This window comes from Dromiciops gliroides, chromosome 3, assembly GCF_019393635.1.
Source record: "Dromiciops gliroides isolate mDroGli1 chromosome 3, mDroGli1.pri, whole genome shotgun sequence".
In the NCBI taxonomy this organism is placed as follows: Eukaryota; Metazoa; Chordata; class Mammalia; order Microbiotheria; family Microbiotheriidae; genus Dromiciops; species Dromiciops gliroides.
This window is the reverse complement of record NC_057863.1, coordinates 127,713,604-127,739,187: the sequence shown is the minus strand read 5'-3', so window position 1 is coordinate 127,739,187 and position 25,584 is coordinate 127,713,604. Positions and strand designations below refer to the sequence as shown.

Below are 25,584 nucleotides of genomic sequence, written 5' to 3'. Positions count from 1 at the left end.
GTCTTTTTTCTGAGTCTACCATTCCCCTCCAACCTCCAAGTTAACCTGTTTATATTTTGTTTGTGCATAGTTGCACATAGTTTGCATGTTCTCTCCCCCATTAGATGCTTTAAAAGGAGGAATTGGGTTATCCCCTCATTTTCTTTTATACCCAGCCCTTAGCATAGTGCCTTGCACATAGAAGGCACTGAATGCAGGCTAATTGACTTACTGACTGATTACATAATTATTTGTGATCTAAGAACATTTTATATGTTGTAGGACTTCTCCAGGTTACAAAAAGCTAGCCTTGGAGCAATCACACATACACAAGCATACAAAATACAACACGTAGAACATTTGTTATTTTGTCTTTTTCTTAGAGATGAGGAAAATTAGATTCAGGAGACTCGATAGTTTGCTCACAGTATCATAATGAATAAGCATCAGGGACTGAATTGAATTTGGAATTCACTTTCCAATACAATTCGCTGTCTCATGTAGCAAAGTATAGATTAATATTTCAGTTTAACAGCCTGGTCTATGGCAGTAGCTTGATTTATTTTGGTATAGAAGAGCCAGAAGATGGACTTTAGATCAGCCTCTTCTATTTAGTAGCTATGTGACTATAGGAAACTCACTAAACCAATTGAACCTCAGTTTCCTTATCCTTAAAATATGGATAATAATACATTCATTATCAACCTCAGAGGGTTCTTCTGAGGAAAGTACTTCACACTCTTAAAGTAAAATAAATGTTATTATTACTATTTCAGGCAACTAGGTGGCACAATGGATAGAGTGCTAGACCTGGAGTCAGGAAGACTCATCTTCCTGAGTTCAAATCTTTCATCACACATAGCTGTGTGACCCTGGGCAAGTCACTTAGTCCTATTTGCCTCAGTTTTCTCATCTGTAAAATTAACTGGAGAAGGAAATGGAAAACCTCTCCAGTGTCTTTGCCAAGAAAACCCCAAATGGGTTTATGAAGAATGGAGAATTACTGAAACAACTGAAAAACAATAACAAATATTAGTAATAATAATAATAATTTCATGTATTCAGGTCCTATTTTGATGACTCACAATGAAAGGGCAATAAGCATGTCAGATTGTGCCAACAGAGCACAAACTGGCAGATCTTGTAAGCTGGAAGGGCTTCAGATATGGGAATGGGAATGGTTCTATGACTATGGTTCAAGAACCAGTCAAGTTACTTAGTGGCTGGCCACAAAGTGAAGAGTTTTTTTAAAGCAGTGACTCATGAGAACCATCTACTAAGGCATGGAGAGGTTGTGATCTTTACTGATGGAGATAGTATATGTATGTACCACCACATATGCAGCTTTTCTGAGGTGCTAATATATTCTCTAAGCTTATTTCCTGATCACCTCTTTACTGAAAGGAAATCTCTAGTATAAGTTCAATAGGTAAGCACCATATCTTTATAATTTTCTCTTTTGCATGAGGAATAAAAGATTGCCTTAAAACTCACCGTTTTGCATTATTGTATGTGTTGGGGTTTACATCTATGAGATTGTCAGGGTCTCTGTAAGAATGAGAAATTACTAACTGAGAAACATCCATGAATAAGTGATCACATTACTTTGAATCATTTTCCACCTTTCATTTCTTTGATTGGAAAGCATCAGATGGTATAGTAGGTAGAACCTCTGGATTTGGAATCAAAAGATGTAGTTTTAACCCTGCCAATTCTCATGACTTTCTGTGTGACTTTGAACAAACCTCTTACCCTTTCTGAGTATGTCTCCTCATTTATAAAATGTGAAGAATAATGTTTCTGCTATTTACAGACATTTATTTAGATCAAATGAGTTTATATATGCAAAACATTTTATAAACTCTAAAGCACTCTATATACCGAAGCTGTGGTTATTGTTTTTCACAGGGATAGAAACTAAGGCAGGGGGGAAAGAGAGATGGAAATGAGTAAACCTCTGATGCAAGACTAACTCAAGGGTACACCCCACCTTGACCTCTTTTTTTCAAGACTTGGATTTCTCTTTCTAGCCTAGGGTCCAATTTTCCCCTAAAGTTAAGATGTCTCATGCCCAAAGTATTTTACTGTCTAACTTTTGATTAGAAATTGATATGGAGGGGCAGCTAGGTGGCACAGTGGATAAAGCACTGGCCCTGGATTCAGGAGTTCCTGAGTTCAAATCCGGCCTCAGACACTTGACATTTACTAGCTGTGTGACCCTGGGCAAGTCACTTAACCCCAATTGCCTCACCAAAAAAAAAAATAATAATAATCCATAGATTGGGTATTAATGACTGATAAGCCTCCTTGTATTATCCTTCTCTAGGCATTTGAATTTTAACATGGATTTTCAGACCCTGAAGCTTCATCCAAAGGAAATAATCTCCAATGATGGAATTTCAGGCACTCTGACAAGCCAGTAGGGAAACTGGGAGCTCCGAGGGTCTTCGTAGCACCCATTAAAATTTTTAGTACCTAAGCAGATACCTTCCACTTTTATGTAAAGCTGCTTCATAATAGAAGCTAATACATTCCCTCTACTAAGTTCCCAAGACAGTGCTTATAGAAGAAACACTCATAAAAATACATTTTCCCCCCTCTCCCAGCCATAAAAATATCCCACTAGAAGAATGATCTTCCTGAGGCTCTGGGGGGAAAGGAGGAAAGAAATCTTGAAATTAGAAAGGAGTGAACATAGGATCATAAATCTGGAGCTGAAAGATAGCTTAGTGGTCATCATCTACAATTCCTTAATTTTACAAATAAGGAAACTGAGGTCCAGAGTGGCCATATGATGTGCTGAAGGTCAGGATTTAAATTAAGGTCCTATGACCCCAAGTTCAGTGGTGTGTTTTATTTCTTCTTCCACTGCACTGTGGTGATGAAAAGAGCTATTGGGCCTGGGAAGATTTTGTAAACATTATAAGAAAGAGGTTTCCATTCCTTTCCTCATTCTTTTGTTATGTATACATATTCCCTATGTATGTCCTTTGCCTAAACATAGTTTCACAGACTAGGAAGAGGAGTGGGTGGGGGGAGGGGTAGAAGGCTGTTGGGGTTTGGGGATTTGGGTTGGTTTTTTATTTTTTAATTTTTTTTTTTGGTACCAGGTGGCACTCACAGTTGCTATGATACCGACAAGAAATTAATTCCTCCCTAATTTAAATTGTCTGTTGAACCCACCAACTACATAATCTACACTACTACCTTCATTTGGAAGCAAACGAAGTTCAGGAATTTTAAAACAACGTCCCAGATGCATAAAGAATATCTGAAAGAGTATCTTGTTTTGTTGCTGTGAGGGATTCATGACATCTACTCGGGTGAGGAATCTAAGAGGTGTATCCCATAGTGCTTTCTGCCACTGCTACAAACACATCAAGCGGCAGTATGTAAAAATAAACCTTCACAGCCTAGGAGCTTTTTATCCCAAATACACTCAATTTGCATGATGCCTTTTACAGTAAGCAGAAGGGTCCTGAGTCACAAATTCAGTCAAAATTGGAATTGAATTTTAAGCTGTTTCCTTTGGATTTGTATATCAACTATTAAGGATTCTTCCTACCCCCACCCCATGTAAGATGAGTGATTTATTGTCTTTTTGGTCTTTTCCAATTAGAGTGTGAACTCCTTGAGAACAGGAATTATCTGGACTTTTCCTACTTGTATATCCAGCACTTAGCACAATGCTTGGCACATACTAAGCACTTAATATTGTGTAGTTGAAAGAGTATTGAATTTGAAGTCTAAACTTCCAGTTCTGTCACTTACATATCCGAGCTGCATGACCTTGGGCAAATCACATTGCCTCTCTGGGAATCATTTTTCTTATCCTTAAAATAAAACCCCAAGGGGCAGCTAGGTAGCACAGTGGATAAAGCACTAACCCTGAATTCAGGAGGACCTGAGTTGAAATCTGACCTCAGACATTTGACACTTACTAGCTGAGTGACTCTGGGCAAGTCACTTAACCATCATTGCCACCCCCCCAAAAAAACCCCCACTAAAAACAGAAAATAAGTAAGTAAGTAAGTAAGTAAATAAATAGATGATAGATAGATAGATAGATAGATAGATAGATAGATAGATAGATAGATAGATAGATAGATAGATAGGTAGATAGATAAATAAATAAATTTTTTAAAATCCCTTTCGATGTTAAATCTATGATAGCAATTCAATTCTCCTGAAATTCTTATAAAAGGGCGATCAACAAGTAAATTGATTTAATATGCTCACATATAGAATTTAAAAAGAATGGGGGAAGGGGCAGCTAGGTGGTACAGTGGCTAGAGCACCAGCCCTAGAGTCAGGAGAACCTGAGATCAAATCCAGCCTCAGACACTTAACACTTACTGGCTATGTGACCCTGGGCAAGTCACTTAACCCCAATTCCCTCACCAAAAAATAAAAAAAAAAATAAAAGGAATTAGGGAAATTATACTTGGCCTTACCCTTGATTCTTCTTGTGATATCCATTAGAATTTACTTCAATGTAATTGTCAAGGTCCTGGTCTCTATGGGAATAAAAAACAATTCATAATATATTAGATTCACCTCTGAATTATAAGAAAATAGCCTTTTGAACCAAAGGTCACACAAGTAGTAATTGGCATGATCTGTTACTCTGGTAAGAAGAACAAAAAACTTTATATAACAGTATGTAATCTTGGAATTTGCTTTAAATGACATAAGCACATATGTCTTCCCAACCTTTTTAACCCCTTCCCTTCCTCCACCCCAACACAGTAGTAACTGGACAATCTCTTTATGAGGATAGCACCGGACTCTGCATCAGTACAGGAAATTCCTGGATGAAGTAACTCTTCCTATCAACACAGGTCACCTTATAGTCTATAACTTAGGGTCTGCAATTTATATTCTCTGTAACTTATGGTCAACTAATTTGCCCAGGGTTTCATTGCCAGAATGTGTCAGATGTGGGACTTGTAGCCAGCTCTCTATAGCACTGTAACAAATTCTGCATATGAGAAATTGAAAGAAACATGTGAACACTTGCATGAACCAAGTCAGAGTGAATTTAGCAAGGCAATCTTACAATGAATGCTGTATCAATTTTATGTATCATAGGAATTATGTTATTGTAAATAAACACTGAGAAATTATAATTAAAGAATTATATATGTATATGTGCACATATATGTATATATGTGTGTGTATATATATATATATATCTTCATAGGAAGAAGGGAGACCATGGGCAAGATGTTAGGCATAATGCCAGAAATGGTCATGAAATTGGTTGCCTTTGCTTAACTATTGTTCTTTGTTACAGGGAAAGGTTCAATGCAGGGTTGGGGTGGAGTAAATTTGGTAATGTCTATGATGCAAAAGACCAGAGTTACCAGTAAAATAAATAAGATTTTTGTGGGCTTAAAAATCCAGATGAGCAGACTTGAGGATACTGATGGTTTGGGGGAAGAGGAAGAGTGCAATTTAATCAGGAGAAACTGGGTATAAAGGAAATAGCCAGGTAAGGAAACATTCCAGGGTCATATCAGAGGCTTCCATCAGAGTTTATATAACCTGAAACATAGTGTCCATTTGAGAGTTGAATCAAAGTCTGATAGAGAATAAATGGAGAAACAGAATCACTATACTACATCAAATATTGAATCCATTGACAGATAACTTTGTATCAGTCTTGATAGGCAAAACCAAAAAGTCTATGAAGCACCAAGTTAAATTGATGCATTAGTAAGCACCCATATATCTGTAGTTAGATAATACATGCAGAATATATTGCAGATATTATGATGCTGTATAAATATTAGGTATCATAGGAATCTAAGGCTGTAGGGCTACAATACATCACCATTTTATAGGAGGACAAGTCTCTACTGTTGTCTCTGGGTTCTAACTCTGGAATTATCTCTATCTCTATTTCTTCCAAGGTTACTATCTTTTTTTCTAATGGTTCTAGGTTTCAATCCTGTGTTTAAATATACTTGATATAGGTTGCACCAGTTAATTAATTATGAGTATTTATTTTATTAAACACACATTTGGAAGTTTTTAATGGAATTTGCTTGCTTATGCTGATAGAATTTAATATGTACATGTACACACAATTAATATCTCAATTTTATTTATTATTTATTTGTTGGTTTTATTTAATTTATTTTATATTATATATAAAATATAGTTATTTAAAAGTATTTTAAATATAAAATAGCATAATGTATAATTGTACATAATTGTTCAACATAACTATATGTAATATATAATTATGTGCAATACATAATTACATATAATATATTATTTTATGTTTTCATTTTTTAATGTATGAGGTATTTTATTTTTTTCCATTACATGTAAAGATAGTTCTCAACTTGTTTTCATTTTTTAAAAAATTATTTCAGGGAAAAATCTGGTAGTATTAATTCTAAACCTCCAATATTCAAATTAAGCTTCTATTCATAGAAGTTATAATAACAATTCTATGACATAGAGTTTTATAGTGTTTTGCTTAGAACAATCCATTGCCCTAGGCAGTTCATGTATTACCCAGTCTTACAGATGAGGAAATAAGTTCGGAGAGTAGAAGTGAATTGCCCCCAAATCACACACCCTGTAAGTAACAAAGCTATTTCAAAAAGCCAGTTTCTTGCCTCCAAATCCAGAGCTCTTTCTAGTTGATTTGTATACATTTTACTACACAGAAACCATTATAAGTGATCTTGAAGGCAGTCAGTGTGCTAGGGGAGAAAACATAATCAATGCAACAGCGGCACTCTTCTGGTTTCTCTAAGTAGTTTGGGAAGTGTTACAGTTTAGTAACATACATTTCTCCTTTCTTTTCTCTTTCCCTTACTCTTCAGTAGAGATGTTGACAGATAGTGAAATAAATCATCAAAAGGGACCCGAGTGAGAGGGGAGAGAAACCAACCAGCTACCCAGCTACGATGGAGAAAACCCATCCTTCAGTAATCAAGAGGGAGCTATATAAAAATGGGATTATACCCTTTCTTCCTAATAGATTATCACCAAAAATAGCACCATGCAGTATTAAAAGGGTTCAATAGGATCTTTTACCAGTGGTCTAATAGATCTTGCTTTATCTAAACATGAAGCATATCAAACAAGTAGAATGCACTTTATGACCTGAATCTAAAGAAAATAAGACAAAACAAAATTATATTATTAGTATAAGAGTAAGGAAGAAAAGACATGATGAGTGAAGAAAACAAATCAAGGACATTATTGTTTTGAATTTTTTTTATTTTTTTGCAGGCAATGGGGGTTAAGTGACTTGCCCAGGGTCACACAGCTAGTAAGTGTCAAGTGTCTGAGGCTGGATTTGAACTCAGGTACTCCTGAATCCAGGGCCAGTGCTTTAACCACTGTGCCATCTAGCTGCCCCGACATTAATGTTTTTCAGCCTGATTGATGTCATCAACTAGCTTTGACAATCCAATCCAAGCAGCTCAGACCACTCATAAACTTTCCAAGTTACTTGGGGTGTAAAAGTAAATTTTCCTTGTCTAATTAAGTCTACATGATTTACATCATGTCTTTTGCACTAAGGTAAAAGATAGGGAGAACTGTGATTTAAAGCACCCAAAAATAAAAGCCCATCTAAATGTTGCCTAGCAAACAAGATTATGTGTGTAAAACTGTATAACAGAAGAAGGATTACAGTGGACCTGACTGTTTCTTATTCTTGTAAACATTTGGAATTTATTCCAGTGATATGGCCACATCTTTGGCCTCTGTAGATCATCAGAAATACTTTGGAGAAAATAAGCATTACATATTTTAGCTGGAAAAATGGAATTTTAAAAGCAGCTTTCAAAAAGAGAGAAAAGAGCTGGGTGCGGTGGTACAAACCCATACTCCCTATTACTAGGGTGCTTCAGCTCTAGAGTTCTGAATGGCAGTAGGCTAAGCCACTTAGGTAGCTTCACTAAATCCAGCACTGGACTAGGTGGGAAGTGCAAAGCAAGTTAAAACTCTAGAGCCAATCAGGAATGGGATCACGCTCCATGAGAAGCTGCTATGCTTCCACATATGAAGTTGCAGAGGAAGAAAGGAGAGGAAAGGAGAAAGAAAAGGAGAGGGGGAGAGAGGGAGGAAAAGATAAATAGTATAGCAGAACATGTTGAGAACCTGCCTCATTTTTATAGAAATGGAAATTACAGCTTGGAGAAATCAATTGACTTCCTTCCAAGGTCACACAGGTAGAAAGATTCAAACTCAAATCTTCTGGTCCAGAGCCAAGGATTCCATTACACCACATGGCATCCCATACATTCTGTCTTTGTTTTCATGTGTGGGAAGTATTACATTTATAAAGCAGCAAAACAATATAACTTACTTTAACTGCTCATTGTTCAGCATGGAATACATTTACCAAATTACAGAATGATAGCACAAAAGATTTACTATGCATCCTCATTTATGCCAAAAATTAGATCTTGGGCATGAAGCTTTTGATTGAATAGGAGTCTTTGTCACTCTTGAAAGGGGTATAGAAACTACAGTGAGATCATCTGTATAATTCTTTCAACTATGTTGTGAGAAAGGGGGAACATTTAGGTTTATTTTCTCAGGGCATTTCTTTTTTTTTTAATTAGAGTTTCATTTATTCTTTTTTATATCATTTCTAGATATTCTTTTTTTGTGTGAGGCAGTTGGGGTTAAGTGACTTGCCTAGGGTCACACAGCTAGTAAGTGTTATGTGTCTGAGGCCGGAATTGAACTCAGGTCCTCCTGACTCCAGGGCCGGTGCTCTATCCACTGCGCCACTTACCTGCCCCTCAGGGCATTTCTTTAAACATGAGAGAAGAAAGACTGACATTAAGGAAATGAGTGTTTCATATTGATAGACATCTGTGCATGCACAGAGGACAGAAGACACAAGAAGCCAGTGCCATCAAGCTTGAGTCCTTATGGTTTGTAAAGTCCGACTCAGGTGCAACAGGTTTTCATTCTTGCCGCTATATGCAGAACAACGATGAATTGTCACAGAAAACCAAATCCAAAGCTTGTTATAGTTATGCTTAACTCTGTTTTATGTGCCAGCTCTGGATATCAGAAGGCTTGGGTTCAAACTCTCTCTTCATCTAATAGCTATATGACCTTAATTCATTTTTGTTCCATTTGGCCTCAGTTTCCTCATTTGTAAAATGAGAAGGTAGGCCTTGATGACCATTTGGGGCAGCATGGGACAGTAGAAAGAGGGCTTGATTTATAGTCAGAGGACGTGGGTTGGAATCCCAGCTCTTCACTTGTTCCCTCTGTAACTAACCTTGGGAAAGCCAACTTTAATTCTCTGAACCTCTGTTCTCTTATGGGTAAAATGATAGGGTTAGACCAGATGGTCTCTAAGGGACCTTCTACATCCAAATATCTGAACCTATATGTTCATACTAAGCCTTGCTTCTGCTTTCACAGAATTCTACTCCTCAGGAAGGCCTAATAGTTAGAAAGCTGATTTTCAAACTAGGAAGACCTGGGTTCATAGACCCACCTATGATAGATTCTGGCTATATGACCCTGGGCAAGTAATTGCATTTTTAAGTGTTCTAGGAAATTCTCTAAGACTATAAGTCTCAGAAAAGGAACCAACCTGTATTGGTAAAGGATGTTTCCCCATTTGGGAGTTCCCTCTATCATTGAAATCAAAGGTCCGGTCCTGATCCCTATATGTTGGTGTTAGCAGGTTTAGAGGGAATGTATTTCTTTTGTGTGTTTGTGTTGTGAAAAGGGGTTCACATGGGTGGGAGGACACTTTATTGAGGGAAGAGGCAATGAGAACCTGGATGGGGGTGGTGGCTATGCTAATAGATCAGAGGGGTTTTAGTGCAGTACAATAGAAAGTGTGCTGGATTCCTAATTAGAAGGCCCATGTTCAAATCTTAGCTCTTCCATAGTATTGTTGTTGGTGGTAGTGGTCCTTCATTCTCAAAGAGGACCAATGACATCACAAAGATGACATCTTGACTTGCAGGCGAATTAGATTTAAATGAGGCAGAGCTGTGCAAAGTCATCAACCTCACTCATCATATAACTTCCCTGGACCTCAGTGTCCTCATTTAGAAATCAAAGCCAAGATAGCTGGACGGTCTCCATCGCTCCTTTCAGCTTTAAGTCAATACCCCTATGATTACACCATCCATTAAACATTAAAGTAGTTGGGGAGTGGAATACAGTATTTTGGGGGGGGTGGGATGGGGCAATGAGGGTTAAGTGACTTGGCCAAGGTCACACAGCTAGCTTCAAGTGTCTGAGGCTGGATTGGAACTCAGGTCCTTCTGAATCTAGGGCCAGTGCTTTATCCACTGCGCCACCTAGCTACCCCTGGAATACAGTCTTTAATGACACAAGCATGATGTTATAAATGGGTAAAGACATCATTTTCTATCTCTGACAAATGTTATCTTTTATAATTCTTTTTTTTTAGTGGGGCAAATGAAGGTTAAGTGACTTGCCCAGGGTCACAGCTAGTAAGTGTCAAGTATCTGAGGCTGGATTTGAACTCAGGTCCTCCTGAATCCAGAGCCGGTGCTTTATCCACTGTGCCACCTAGCTGCCCTATATCTTTTATAATTTTAAAGGTGAAAATGTCAACAGATGAATTTAAGTCTTCATTCAGAAATAGCTTCTACAGTCAGGCTAACAATAGCTTATAAGCTACCAGTAATTGATTCTTTCCTTTTAGCATTGGTTCACGGAAATTTGAAAATATGCCTGTTAAGAGTAAAGCATTTTCTCACTGTATAAGTGAAAATTTCCCCATAAATATGCATTTGTTCAGGTTGCTGAGTTCCTAGAAGGAGTGTAGGAATGTCTGCTTGCAGGCAGAGTGACAACTAGAATTTTATTCAGTCCCTAAGTGAACTACAGCTGAAAATGTCACCAGTTTCCTAAAAAGAACTCAGCTTTCCTGCAATTCTCCTATGAAGTCATCAATCCACGTATCACATTAAATAGGATTGCAAGGACACAATCTTGCCATTAAGCAATGACCTTTCAACATGGTCCTTGTTTTCACTTCTATTGAACTCAAGTGGGAAAGGGTGATGCACTAAATAATAATAATGATAATGATAATAGAATAAAGTAAAGGGACCCCTTAAAAATAGATAACTCTAGAATTCATGGTTTTTCCTATTTATTCCATGATTATCTTTTGAAGAAATTGACTGGTTTCTATCTTAATGTGGTACATTATTGAAGATATTCAGATTTAGCAGGTTTAATTGGGGGCCATTTTGAAATAAAATCATCAAGTTTTGAATAAACATAATTCAATTATTCTACTGTTGTTTACTATAAGTGTATAGTACCATGTTCATACAAAAAAAAGTTTCTTGTTATAGAAATTTTATAAAGCATAGCTGAAATCCACACTATTGAAAAAGTAATGCATTATTCTTTACTTAAGAACAAATTGGAGAGCTTGACTCACATCAAGCAGAAGGAAATAGATCTGAGGAATATAGGTTTTTTGGTTTGTTTTTGCGGGGGGGGGGGTGCTGGGCAATGAAGGTTAAGTGACTTGCCCAGGATCACACAGCTAGTAAGTATCAAGTGTCTGAGGCTGGATTTGAACTCAGGTCCTCCTGAATCCAAGGCCAGTGCTTTATCCGCTGCGCCACCTAGCTACCCCAGAATGTAGTTTTTAAATGCATTCCATTAACACAACATTCTAATTAGACACTTTGAATTGGTTTATTTTACAAGCTTCTCCCATAAGTACCTCCATCTATACAGGACTTAACACCTTTGTTGTGAATTGTGGCTGGATTTAAGTGAGGCAGAGCTGTGCAAAGTCATCAGCCTCACTTTCTCCTCCAGAGCCATTTGATTCCAGTGACAAGACAAAAGTCAAGATGACTGGTGATGGCCCAGGATGCAGTGGATGACCTTGGCCATTCTAAATTAAAGTCTTTCCCAGAATTTACTGAAGCCCAGTCCTACTACATATTAGCTGTATGACCTCAGATTCCTCATTTGTAAATTAAGCTGATTGGACTAGCTATTTTTTAAGATCTCTTTCGGCTCTGATATTCTATGATCAGGCAACATATCTATGACTCCCCCTTTCAACCTCTACTGGGTTCGAAACCTGGTTTTGGAGGCCTATGATCTATATTCCAATCCTGGTTCTTCTCCTTCCTACCTGCATCACCTTGGGGAAGTCACTTAACCACTTTAAATTTCAGTTGCCTTGTCTATATAAAGAAGGAGTTGTACTGGAAAGACACTAGGGTCCCTTCTAGCTCTAACTTTATAAGTATGTGATTTTCAGTGCTAATTTGTGTCATCTCTTCATCCTGGGAATGCAATTTCCAGCAAGAGATTTGTTATAACAGCATTTCCGACTAACACAAAGCAATTTTGAAAAACTGTGGAGTTCATATTAATGCATTTTACTTTTGTTAATAAAGCACTTTGGGGTGAAAAATGCCACAGAAAAGCAACAAAGGGCAAGTAACTGTATGAAATAGATGATTTTTGCTTAGATTGTTTACTTCAGTAGTACCCCTGGGCTCTGAATTATCTCATGATTAGATACAACATCTTCCAAAAATCTTTTCTTCAGATGTGGCTTAATTAATTTTGCTTTTCAGCCTTGATAACTGCCTTCTATATAGCCCAAGTTTGAAAATGGCTCCCCAGCGGGAAGAAGAACAGCTACACTGAGCCCGTAATGGGACAGCATGTTGTCTTGTTGACAAGGGCATGAACCCTAGATGGTATTAAACATAAGCAAATGAGAAAATGATGTGTGACCATTAAAAAAAAAAACCCAGCAGCAGCAGGCCCATAATTTTAAAAGGAGAGGCCCATTACTGTCTTAAAAAGCCAAATGCATGTCCTTGGAATATTTAGTGTTATAACCATACACTGATTTGAAACAAAAACAAAGATGAAACTAAATGAAGAAAACACTCACCAATAAAAGACTGCAACTAGCTTGACAGGAGAAATATATTAGCAGCTTTAAAAGTTCTTACTCATTTCTTTGGAAACTATTCAGAGAGGGGAGTGAGATTAAATATTCTTACCTCTTGCTGTTTCTGAAAGTTGTTGGATTCACTTTAATGAATCTATCCAGGTCTTGGCTCCTTTAATAGTGGAAAATTAAAATGGTTTGGATCAATGATAAGACTTAAAAAATATTCATATTATATTTTTCGTTTCGGTATCTGCCTATAAAACTCAGGAAAAACATATTATCATAGACCTAAGAACAGGAAGTAACTTCATAGGCCACTTATCCTGACTCCCTTATTTTATCACAAAGGTGAGGGGAAAAAGGCACACAGAACTTAAGGGACTAGTCCTAAGTTACATAAATAGTAAGCATCTGACATGGGACTTGAACCAGGTCCTCTTGCTCCAGAGACAATGATCTTTTCACCTAACCACACTGCCTTCCATATTGTTGAAAGACTATATTTGTATTCTTTTACCTCTGATTATTTCTGAGAACTTCAGGAGTCACTTTGATGAATTTATCAAGATCATCTTGGTTTCTGTAAATAGCAAAACAAACAAACAAATAAAATAATGATATGGGCTTTTTTGGAGAGGGCGGGTAAGTACACTAAAGTTATGCACAATTTAAATAATTTTATAAAAGTCTGTCAAATATGGGGGCAGCTAGGTGGCGCAGTGGATCAAGCACCAGCCCTGGATTCAGGAGGACCTGAGTTGAAAGCTGGCCTCAGACACTGGACATGCACTAGCTGTGTGTCCCTGGGCAAGTCACTTAACCCTCATCGCCCTGCAAAAAAAATGTGTTAGAAACGGGTGAAAATGATGAATGTTCTTTCCTCTTACCTCTGATTGTTTTTGAGGGTTTCGGGATTAACCTTGATGAAATTGTCAAGATCTTTGCTTCTTTAATAGGAGAAATAAAAAGTTTGGATTAGTGACGGTCAAAGATTTAATATAAAGAAGATGTATTATAGGGGGAGGAAGGAGATATGACTATCACTATACCAAAAGATTTATTTTCTTAATAATTATTTGATATAAATCTTAGAAAGAGTTGCCTATCCACTCAGAGTGAGGATTAAATTATTTTTTAAATAGAAACCAATTCTGATTTTATTTATTTTATTTCCAGTATCCCTCTTCTATGAGTAAAATGTTCATCAAGTATTTGTGTGTATATGTGTTTTAAACCACATGGTCTAGTAAATGTGAAGTGAATATCCAACAATCAATCAGCAAGCATTTATTAAGTACTTACCATGTGCCAAGCAATGTGTACACAATGAGGATACAAATGAAAAACAATAACCCTTGCCCTCAAGGTGCTCATATTCTATCAGAGGATTAATGTATTTTCCCCTTTATCCAGTTGTTTTGGCATCCAGTAGACATGGCATAACTATATTATCCCTATCCTGATTTGCCACATCTAGTAAATAAAAGTAGCAACTGTAAAAATTAGATCTAGATTACTTTCAATAAAAGCTTTGGTAAGTAGATTTATAAGTCCAACAAAATCATACCTTTATTTTCCTCCATGAATGAAACACAAACTAAATTCAACTCAACCATTCATGTTCAGAATATGAATAGACTCTGGATCAGAGATCTTAGGAAGGTAGAAGACAATAAAAGACAGAACAATATGGTGGAAAAGGAGCTAGTGGACCTAGGATCAAATCCCATATACTGGCTACTTAAAGACTTTGGACAAGTCACTTGGACTCTCTGGGTTTTATTTTCTTTATCTGTAAAGTGAAGGAATTGAATTCGTTGTTTATTGTTTTATTTGTTGTTCATCCTTCATTCTAATCGTCAAGACACATTCTAGCTCTAAAGCCTTGGAAGGACATTATTTCCCCCTGTAGTCCTACTAAGATTCTTTGATGCTTTACTTGAGAGAGGTTAAAAGAACCACAGAAGGAAATTTTACAGGAGGCAAGTAGTGTGAGAATTATTTTCTGCCATTTTATATTTAAGAAAACCTAGGTTTAGAGAGATTTAATGATTTGCCAAATGTCCCACTTCTTTTTGTTTTTTTAGTGAGGCAATTGGGGTTAAGTGACTTGCCCAGGGTCACACAGCTAGTAAGTGTTAAGTGTCTGAGGCCGGATTTGAACTCAGGTACTCCTGACTCCAGGGCCCGTGCTCTACCCACTGCACCACCTAGCTGCTCCTGAATGTCCCACTTTTAATAAATGCTGGATCTGGGATTCCAAGTCAGGTCTCCAGACTCTATAACAATCCACACCAAATACTGTGCTCTTCCCCCACCTCCCTGCCATAATCATTCTGCTTTGTGTTACTTCCACTTATTAGAATGTGTGCTTCTTGAGAGGTCAAGGAATATCTTCAATGTTGTTTATATATCCCCAGCATTTATCACAGTGCATAGCTCAGAGTAAAAGCTTAATACATTCTTTTTCATTCATGAGACAACTGGGTGGGCCAGTGGATTGAGCTCTGGACCTGGAGTCAGGAAAACCTAAATTCCAAGCGACCTCAGATACTCTATAGCTGGGTGAACTTGGGTAAGTCTCAACCTCTGTTTACCTCAGTTTCTTCATCTTAAAAATCGATATAATCATGGTTCCTACCTCCCAGGGTTGTTGTGAGGATCCAATGAGATGGTATTTATAAAACACTTAGCACATAGGAGGCACTATATAAATGTTACTATTCTTAGTTTTATTATTATTATTAATATTCAATGCTTTTTCTTCTATACCACAACTGTAGGATAGTGGTTAATGATCCTACCATTCAGTATAAATAATTATTCAATAAAGAGGAAGAGGAAGGGAACAGATATTTATTACTATAGACCAGGTACTATGCTAAAACTTTTTACAAATATCTCACTTAATCCTCACAACAACTCTAGGAGATAGATGCTATTATTATCCCCACTTTGTAGTTAAGGAAAGTGAGGCCCACAGGAGTTAAATAATTGGCCCAGGGTTACAGCTAGGAAATATCTGAAATCAAATGTGAACTCGTATCTTCCTGACTTCATGCAAGAACTTTTTAAAAATTATTTTCAGGGCAATGAGGGTTTAGTGACTTGCCCAGGGTCACACAGGTAGTAAGTGTCAAGTATCTGAGGTTGGATTTGAACTCAGGTCCCCCTGAATCCAGGGCTGGTGCTTTATCCACTGTGCCACCTTGCTGCCTCCCAGAACTTTTAATAATAAAGATACTATTAGGTGAGTTTGTTTGAAAGAAAAGGATAAATTAAAAACTTAATAAGCTACCATTATCCCAAAATTCTACCATCAGTAATCACACATAACCAATTAATCTCTGACTGTATTTGGTGGGGGGTGGGAGGGTGGTTTTTTTTGTTGTTGTCGGTTTTTTTAGTGAGGCAATTGGGGTTAAGTGACTTCCTCAGGGTCACACAGCTAGTAAGTGTCACGTGTCTGAGACTGGATTTGAACTCAAGTCTTCCTGATTCCAGGGCCAGTGCTCTATTCACTGTGCCACCTAGCTGTCCCCTGACTGTATTTAACATGCAATTTTCTTGTAAAGCTCTCATCTTTTCAATTTTAAAAGAAACTATATCAGGATGATAATGATATGGACAATGTAAACTTCTTATCTTACAAGAGAAAAGACTAAGCATCAAAATATAATTTCTTTGCAAAAAACAAAATCCAGTACAGTATTTTTCACTGTAACTACATATTCTGTACACTTCCCAGAAAACAGTAGACATTTTTATTTTTGGAGTTAGCCAGATGGAAGAAGTTGAAAAGAACACAGGGAACCTTCATTGTCCTACTGTTTTATTGAACAAAAGAGACTTGATTCTACCCCTCACTCCCAAGAATACATTAAATATATATACCAGGCTCCTCAACCACCAGTCAAAATGTAAGTCAGTATGTATATTGAACAATGAGAGCCCAGTGATGAGACTTAAATGCATGCCTTTCAACTGGAAGACAATCGGGCTTACAGATACTTACTGAACATCCCCTAGATACACAGCATTCTGCTAAATACAAACACTGCTGAGGACTTGGAAATGAATTCTTTCTGGAGAAAACTTAACATGTTTCTTACTAACTCAGGTAACATACTATCTCCCATTAAAGTTTGTTGTATTGATGGAACCAAGTCTCAAATAGAATACTTTGGGATATTTACCTCTCTGTGGCTTTGGAACTTTAAAATACTTTGCATATATTTACACAGATGCTCTATAAATATTAGTTAATCCTCAAAACAACCCCATAAGATGTTAATTGCATTAATAGGGCCTAGGTCTCAGTCTTCCAGCCCATGCTACTTCTTCAAGGATAAGATTTAAAAGAAATTAGGAATTTATAGTGCATTATGTAGCTTGTCATATTTATTTATTATATTGATCTCTTGATTGAGTTAAAGTCTTGCTTCTTCCACATGTTTTTTAAAGTATAAGTCAGGATGCATTCTAAACTCAATTAGCTAGACTAGAATGTGCTTCAAGAAATAAGTATTTTATGTATTTTCTTAAGTATAAGCTGTTAAACTGATATGGACTGCTTATTTCCTCAGAATAATATCTTTCTCCTTTCAACACTTAATTAGCTTTAATGTATGGTAATTACCAGCTGTTACTAAGAATGAGTATGTCTACTAGCTTCTCAGTTTGGTGCTTAGAGGCTATAATGACATATAAAAGGCAGAATATGTAACAAATGACATGTTCTTAGCATAGAGCCAGGAACCCAGTAGCTGTGTCACAATTATTCACCGACTAACTGATATACAAATAAAGTTGCAAAATAGAGATCATGGATAAAAGTTTTAGAATTGCATAAGATTCCAAGTTGGATCCAATGAGAATAACAGATCCACGCTAAATAAACTTTCTAATTCACCTGCATTGTCTAAGGTTGAGAAAATTCAAGATCAACAGACTTTAATTCAACATTTATTAAACATCTACTAAGTGCTTAAGGGAAGTCTGGTGGCACAGTGGATAGAATGCCAAGTCTGGAGTCAGGAAGACTCACTCATCTTCCTGAATTCAAATCCAGTCTTGGACATTTACTAGTTGTGTGAATCTGGGCAAGTCATTTAATCCTGTTTGCCTCAGTTCCTCATCTGTAAAATGAGCTGGAGAAAGAAATGGCAAACCACTCCAGTATCTCTGCCAAAAAAATAAAAAATGAAAACCCAACAACAAAACAAACAAACAAACAAAACCAAATGGAGGTATGGAAAAGTCTGACACAATTGAAAATGACTCAGCAACAATAACAACTAGGTACTTGGGAAATTATAAATTTAAATTACTCAGCTTCTACCCAGATAGAATTTTTAGCCTAGTAGAGAAAAGAAGACATAAACATAGATAACTATACAATTATATGATCGACATTTTTTTTTTTTAAATCAGACCTATGAGTTCACTGACATAGGGAATTCATGATAAGGAAACTCCTTCTATCAGTGCAGATTGACACCTCAAAACTTATAGTCTTAGAAGACTGCCCAGGGCACTGAAGGTTTAAGTGACTTGCCCACAATCACACAAGTGGGACATGAATTCAGGTCTTACTGATTCTGTGGCTGGTTCTCAACACACTATGTTATGCTGCCTGTAATTATGCCAAAATAGTGTGAATAAGGTATAAAGAGGGGCCCAAGGCAGAAGGCTGATAGAAACTGGGGTACCATAAAAGGTATGGTCCTTCATTTGAACTTTAAAGGATGGGTATACATTCACCAAGTAAAGAAAAGATGAAGCTATAATCTAAGCATTAATTATGCTTACAAAAAATAATAATGGGGGCAGCTAGGTGGCGCAGTGGATAGAGCACTGGCCCTGGATTCAGGAGGACCTGAGTTCAAATCCAGCCTCAGACACTTAACACTTACTAGCTGTCTGACTCTGGGCAAGTCACTTAACCCCCAATTTCCTCACCAAAAAAAAATAATAATAATAATAATAATATAGAAAGATAGCAAAATAGAATCATATCATGAAAACCCAAGGAATGATCGTACTGTTTCTACCTGCAAATGTCTCTCATGTTCATCCTTTCCTCTTAACTCACAGAATTGTCACCCTAGTCCAGACCTTCATCATCCAAAATACCATCCTGGGGCAGCTAGGTGGCGCAGTGGATAGAGCACCAGCCCTGGATTCAGGAGGACCTGAGTTCAAATCAGGCCTCAGACACTTGACACATACTAGCTGTGTGACCCTGGGCAAGTCACTTAACCCCAATTGCCTCACCAAAAAACAAAACAAAAAACAAAACAAAACAAAATACCATCCTAAGAGGTTTCTCAACTAGGGAAGACAGGGAAATGCTGCCCCACCTCAAGTCTTTCCTATGTTCAATCCATCCTCCACCTAGCTTCCAAAGCAAAGTTCCAAAAGAATAACTCTGACAATGCCACTCTCATAATCAATAGGCTCTCAGATAAAATATAATCTCTTTAGTCTTGAAAACTCTTCATAATTTGCCTCCAACCTACATTTATACATTAATTGCCATTATTCTATTTCAGATACATTATATTCCAGACAAACTGGCCTACTTTCCTCATATTCAACATTCCATTTCCAGTCTCTGTGCCTTTGCCATATGTCCAGAATATCGACTGACCTCTTAAAATTCCTACAATTCTCAGTTCAAGTATCCCTTCCTTCATGAGGCTTAAGCCTATCTCCCACATTGCTAGTGTCCTCCCCAAATGAAAATTACTTTGTTTTTATTTTGCATTTGCTTATCGCTGTACATGTCCTTTCCAGCCAATGGAATTAAAATTCCTTCAGGGCAGATATTTATCTTTTTATCCCTAGCTCCTAGAATGGTGCCTGACTCATATTAGGTACTTGAATAAATACTTGCATGAATAAACAAATGAATATAGGAAAATTTTTCTGAGAAAATACAGTCTACCCAGTCAGTTATTGGTTTCTTTTCTCAATTGATTCAGGATTATTTGTTATCTAAATATGAGATAATGGTGGGAGGGAAAGAAAATGCTTATATCTTTTACCCTGTGGTAATTTTGATAGCTTTGGGGTTCACACTGATGAACTCATCAAGACCTTCTCCCCTAAAATGATCAAAGAAAATGATCAGATCAGTGAATTAATGAGAACAATTCAGTGAACACCTGAATAAATTCAGGGATGTCCTGGATCCTAGGGTTCATAATCTTAAAAGGTAAGTGAAAACAACAGCAACAATAGTATTTTCCATTTTTCTAAAATGCTTTCACATCTATTAACTTTATGCTGATAAGAATGTTTTGAGGCAAGTAGAAGAGAACTAATCTTTAGTGGTTTTTCTACCACATTTTCCACAAGATAATAATTAATATAACCACCTCAACCTTCTATTCTCTTAACATTTAAGGACGGAGAAAGCAAACACAGTTTCATGTTCAAATATACTATGCAGGCATGAGAATGTCATCAGCCTACAACTTCCTTATCAGCTTTCATAAACTATTTGCTGACCAAAGTTCCTTTTGGTTTGTTTGGATGAATGACCACATTTGTGTGTGCTCATTTTACCGTTATGGCCAAGCTATCATATAGCTATTGAAATAGATTTGTAATGCAGAAATTACTGTACCCAATACAATTGGTTTTTAAAGCATATAATAGAGAAAATTAGATCAGCAACCTGTGCTTATCTTACCCTGGAGTAGGTTTGTTTGCTGTTTGGTTCACTTTGATGAGATTATCCAAGTCTTGGTTTCTTAAAATATTAAAAAAAAAAAAAACAGATCAATTACACAGAAGGGTATGTAATGATTGGAATGATGCCACCTACTGGAGACTTGCTGTGGGAAAGCTCCGCCATGAGGAAAATGCCTCAGAGGCATCATGGCTTTTCTTTGGCGTCAGGAAGTGATGCGGGCTAGTGGGAGGAGGAAGGAAGAGACTGGCGGCTCAGTCTCACTCTCTTTCCTGAGGACGCTGGTGGAGAGGGGAGCTAGAAATGTGCTCTCCCTTTAATAGATAGGAATCTAGGCCTTTCTCTCTCTCTTTACCAAATTCTTTTTCTCCTTAATAAATGCTTAAAAGTCTAACTCTTGCTAAAGCTTATAATTTATTGGTGACCACTCATTAGATATTTTAGACAGTTTAGCTAGAATTTTAGCCCTTAACAGGTATAAAATAAATTTTAATGATTGAACACAGGAGTTGTATATCGCTTGATTTAATTAAGTGCTTGCTGTTAGATATTTTAACTTTGAACGACACTCTTTAGCCCTATGTAAAAACAAAAAGCTATTAAGATTGAATTTAGGTAGTTGTTGGCTCAGGAAGTCTGACTCTCCCTTGCAGAGCAAAATTTCTCCTTATATATTCTCTCCTACAAAATTTACACGGAGTAAGGGGGGAAAGGAACGTATTAGGAAATATTTCATGTATCAACAAAGGATAATAAAGATGTTCTGATATATACCATTTTTGATCCATTTAGAATTTGCTGTGGAAATAAAATGAATATGTGCTGATTCTATATCATATATATATGTATGTGTATATAAACACATACACTTGTGCATATGGATACATGTGCATAAACAATTATTCATATAGCCATATAAATGCATGTAGTGGTATGTTATTAATAGAATGATACATGTATATAGTATATGCATGTTTGTGTATAAATATTATAAAATAATGAGATTGACCACACGAGAAAAATTAGCTTCATTCATTGCTTTAAACTCATACCTCATCTGTCATATTCACATTCTTTTACTTAAAGAAATAATTTTTATTTTATACTGTTCTCTCATTCCCCAAGCAATTTAACATGGAGCCGCCAAAACATAAAAATGGCTCTTGATTTTTTTTTTAATAGAAAGATGGTCCTTTTGTACATGTATCTTTTTAAAATGCTAGATGGATAAGGAGCTGGATCCAGAGTTGGACAGAAGAATGAAAGCAATCTGGATTGCCTTTCAGTAATTACATTGTACTTTGTACCCCAAGCCTCTCTCTGAAACAAAGACCCACCTATTTAATGAAATCCTTCTAATCATGTGATATAGCTGCAAGTCTTAGAATGCCACAAGCTCCAAAATATTAAAGCTGATAAGAACTCAAAGGTCCAAGGATGGATGGATGGTATAAGGGTAAGCAGGCTGCAGCAAGGTATTAATGGGAAATTGTATAGATGGAATGCATAAGGAACATCATGAGATAGCTGATTAGAAATGGAGTTGGGCTAATAATGTAGGAATAACCAATGAATAGCCTATATGCTCCATTGGTATCAAATTGAGTAAGAAGGGCTAGAATAAAGGTACCAGAAGGTTTGGAGATCCAACTGTGAAGGATGTATAAGCAGATATGCACAAAACCACATAGGGTGGGCAAACATGGATGGGTTATAAGCTATATCACTAGAGCGAGTAGCTACATTGATGAGCTCACAGATTCATTGAAATATGATCCTAAGTAGTAATGATGATGGTTATAAAAGAACCAGAATGAGGAAAAATAATGTGACACTTCTGTACATTCCCATCAATTTATTTTATTCCTATATAACCTTACTTCATCACCTAAGGTGTTTATGATTTTGTTGGTGTATGTTCTCTATTTACTAGTGTGGACTGAAATCTCTTTATAATTTAATGGTTTTTTTGTTTTTGTTTTTGTTTTTTTTTTATTGAGGCAATTGGGGTTAACTGACTTGCCCAGAGTCACACAGCTAGTAAGTGTTAAGTGTCTGAGGCTGGATTTGAACTCAGGTACTCCTAACTCCAGGGCCAGTGCTCTATCCACTGCACCACCTAGCTGCCCCATCTTTATAATTTAATATTAAAGAATGTTTGAAGAAAAAGAAAGGAAGGAAGATAGAAAGAAAAGAAACAAAATAGATAAAAGGAAGGAAGGAAGGAAGGAAGGAAGGAAGGAAGGAAGGAAGGAAGGAAGGAAGGAAGGAAGGAAGGAAGGAAGGAAGGAAGGAAGGAAGGAAGGAAGGAAGGAAGGAAGGAAGGAAAGAAAAAAGGAAGGAAGGGGCTGTGAGATAATAGTAAGAAAGCATGTATTTAAATTTCTTCAAGATGAAAGAAGGAAGGAAGGAAGGAAAAAAAGGCAAGAAAGAAAGGAAGAAAGAAAAAGCTTCCAGGACCCTGGAGACCCATCTTTATACCTCTACCTTGCCCGTGACTATATACTTACATAAATTCAAGTAACCTATATAGAGTATTGAAGGGAGAGCCCCCAGTCTCTGGTTAGCTCATGTGCTTTATACAAGCAAATGAAGGTGAAGTTAGATGTTTGTCTTATTTGTTAGGTACAATGTTCTGATGGACTAAAGCACAGCAAAAGAAACATCAGAGTAAAAAAAAAGGCAAATTAAATGGTCAGGAAAAGACAATTATGCAATCATACAATTTTAGAGCTAAAGGGAAGCTGAGAGATTATCTTGTCAAACCTCATCATTTTACAAATGGGAAAATCAAGTCACAGAAAGGTTAAAGGATTTGTCCAAAGTCACACGGTTCATTAACAGTGGATCTGGGACTAGAATCCAGGTCTGTTACATCCTGGTCCATTATTCATTCTGTTATACCACACTACTTCTTCTACTTATTAAAAAACAAAACCAAACCCCAATGATGTAACCTTGAAAAGCCAACCATCTACCTATATAATCAAAGGCTAATGGCAATATTTTGGAAATAAATTGACTGGAAAGCTTGAATTTTCTCAGGATTATAAAGTCATTGAATTTTTATACATTTTCATGAAATTTCATAAAATTTACAAAAACTTAGTAAATCTTACCCCTGATCAATTTTTCCTGTCCTTGGGTTTACTTTGATGAGATTATCAAGACCTTGAGCCCTTTAAACATTTAAAAGACAAGTTCATGATAAGTAAAATTATGATAAATGCTTAATATTAACACTGATATTATTAATAATTTACATGAAGGTTAAGCTTGGAGGAAATTTATTACCAATATAAAAACCCATTATATTTTGTAATCTAGATCTAATTAGAGTAAAATTTCTAACATTAAAATTGATATACCTGTTTGAATTCCCATTTATTCTCAGAAGATGAATTTTGTAAAATGCAAGATTAAATTAAACAAATCAGTCAACTGATCAATATAGTTGTGGCCAGCCAAAAAAAGTCTACCTGACCCCTTTAGATATTCCTTGTTAAATCAAATTTTAACCTGAAGCACACTTGGCCATGTCATTTTTTTCTTTAGCAGATGGACTGAATTCTTTTTCATAGTAACTGTTCATCATAAAAGAAAATATTTCTGTAAATCTTACCCCTGGTTATTACTTTGTGTTGCAGGATTCACTTTGATTAGATTGTCCAGGTTTGAGCCCCTTTGAGGATAGAAAAAAAGATCAGGTCAACCTCATATCAAGAAAATAAAGCATTTTCTAAAACTGAGAAACAGTATACATAATGTCCATAGAAATAAACCCTAGAGGGCCAAACGTTGTCAATGAATATATTCCCATGTGTGCAAGAGTTCTCATATTTACCTGAGTCAGCTAGAGAAGCATCCAATTTCAGAATTCCAATCCCAACCACAGATACCATATTAAAGTTCTTCTTTCCTCATAATATATATTTTGTAATACCAAAATTCATTGCCACTTATCCCATGCCAAGGGGAGCACATTATTGCTACCGAGTCCAGTGTGGAAGGGCAGACAGCAAGTGACTTTAAAGCAACTTCAGAGAAACTTTATAACATGCAATGTTCCATGAAAAGTATGCTAATCAATCACAGAGATCACTGTATAAATATATAACCAATTTCTTTTTAATCTATTCAGCCTCTGCCTCTGGCTGTTTTATAACTTTGTGCTAAGGCTATAAATGGTTGCTTGTAGCAACAGACAATACAAGGATCAAAAGCAGTAATGGTTCTAGAAATATGACAAATAATACCTTTAAATATGATATAAAATTCCACATCACATCACTGAAAAAAAAACCCACCATTGTTTTACTATTCAGCCTTCAATACATTCCTACTTTCCATCTTAGTAATATTCTGTTTCTTATTACAACGACATGTGTTTCCCCCATACTGCAGCATCAGCAAGTCCTCCTCTGATGTACTGAGCCACCCAGATGTGGAACATGAGTCCACATATGGGCATGCCTTTTATACCCTCTGCTCTGCACATTATGATCCTAGTGAAGACTGAATGGAATACTCTCTGAAGCTATAACTACCAAACATCAAACTCCCAGATAGTTGGAAACTTTCAGGTTTTTGAATGACATTATGTTTTCATCCAGTTGTCTAAAATTATGTAACTATATCTTGAAAGTGGCATAAACACTTTTGGATCTGATGTAGGGATAAATGTAACTCTTCCTTTTCGAAGAAACAAGGGAACAACCAATGGGGTAGGAAAGACCATAACAACCGATCTTAGGTGTGTTTTTTGTTTGTTTGTTTGTTTTGTTTTGTTTTTTCAGGGCAATGGGTGATAAGTGACCTGTCCAGGGTCACACAGTTAGTAAGTGTCAAGTGTCTGAGGCCAGATTTGAACTCAAGTCCTCCTGAATCCAGGGCCAGTGCTTTATCTACTGTGCCCCTAGGTGCCCCTATAACACCCAATGTTTCTCTGAATTGGTTCTGCTTTGCCAGGAATGTTCCT

General features: G+C 36.6%; 1 protein-coding gene across 1 annotated transcript in view; it reads right to left on the bottom strand.

Annotated features, from left to right (window-relative positions):
* SCEL (sciellin) overlaps positions 1-25,584 on the bottom strand; it is a 132,332-nt gene that overhangs the window by 23,394 nt on the left and 83,354 nt on the right. Inside the window, exons 22-30 of the mRNA XM_043996635.1 lie at positions 24,229-24,288; positions 23,726-23,785; positions 20,607-20,666; positions 19,957-20,016; positions 13,795-13,854; positions 13,425-13,487; positions 13,017-13,076; positions 4,434-4,496; positions 1,474-1,527 (exon numbers count right to left, since the gene is read on the bottom strand). Coding sequence (XP_043852570.1) covers positions 1,474-1,527; positions 4,434-4,496; positions 13,017-13,076; positions 13,425-13,487; positions 13,795-13,854; positions 19,957-20,016; positions 20,607-20,666; positions 23,726-23,785; positions 24,229-24,288 — 540 coding nt within the window. The remainder of the gene's footprint in view (positions 1-1,473; positions 1,528-4,433; positions 4,497-13,016; positions 13,077-13,424; positions 13,488-13,794; positions 13,855-19,956; positions 20,017-20,606; positions 20,667-23,725; positions 23,786-24,228; positions 24,289-25,584) is intronic.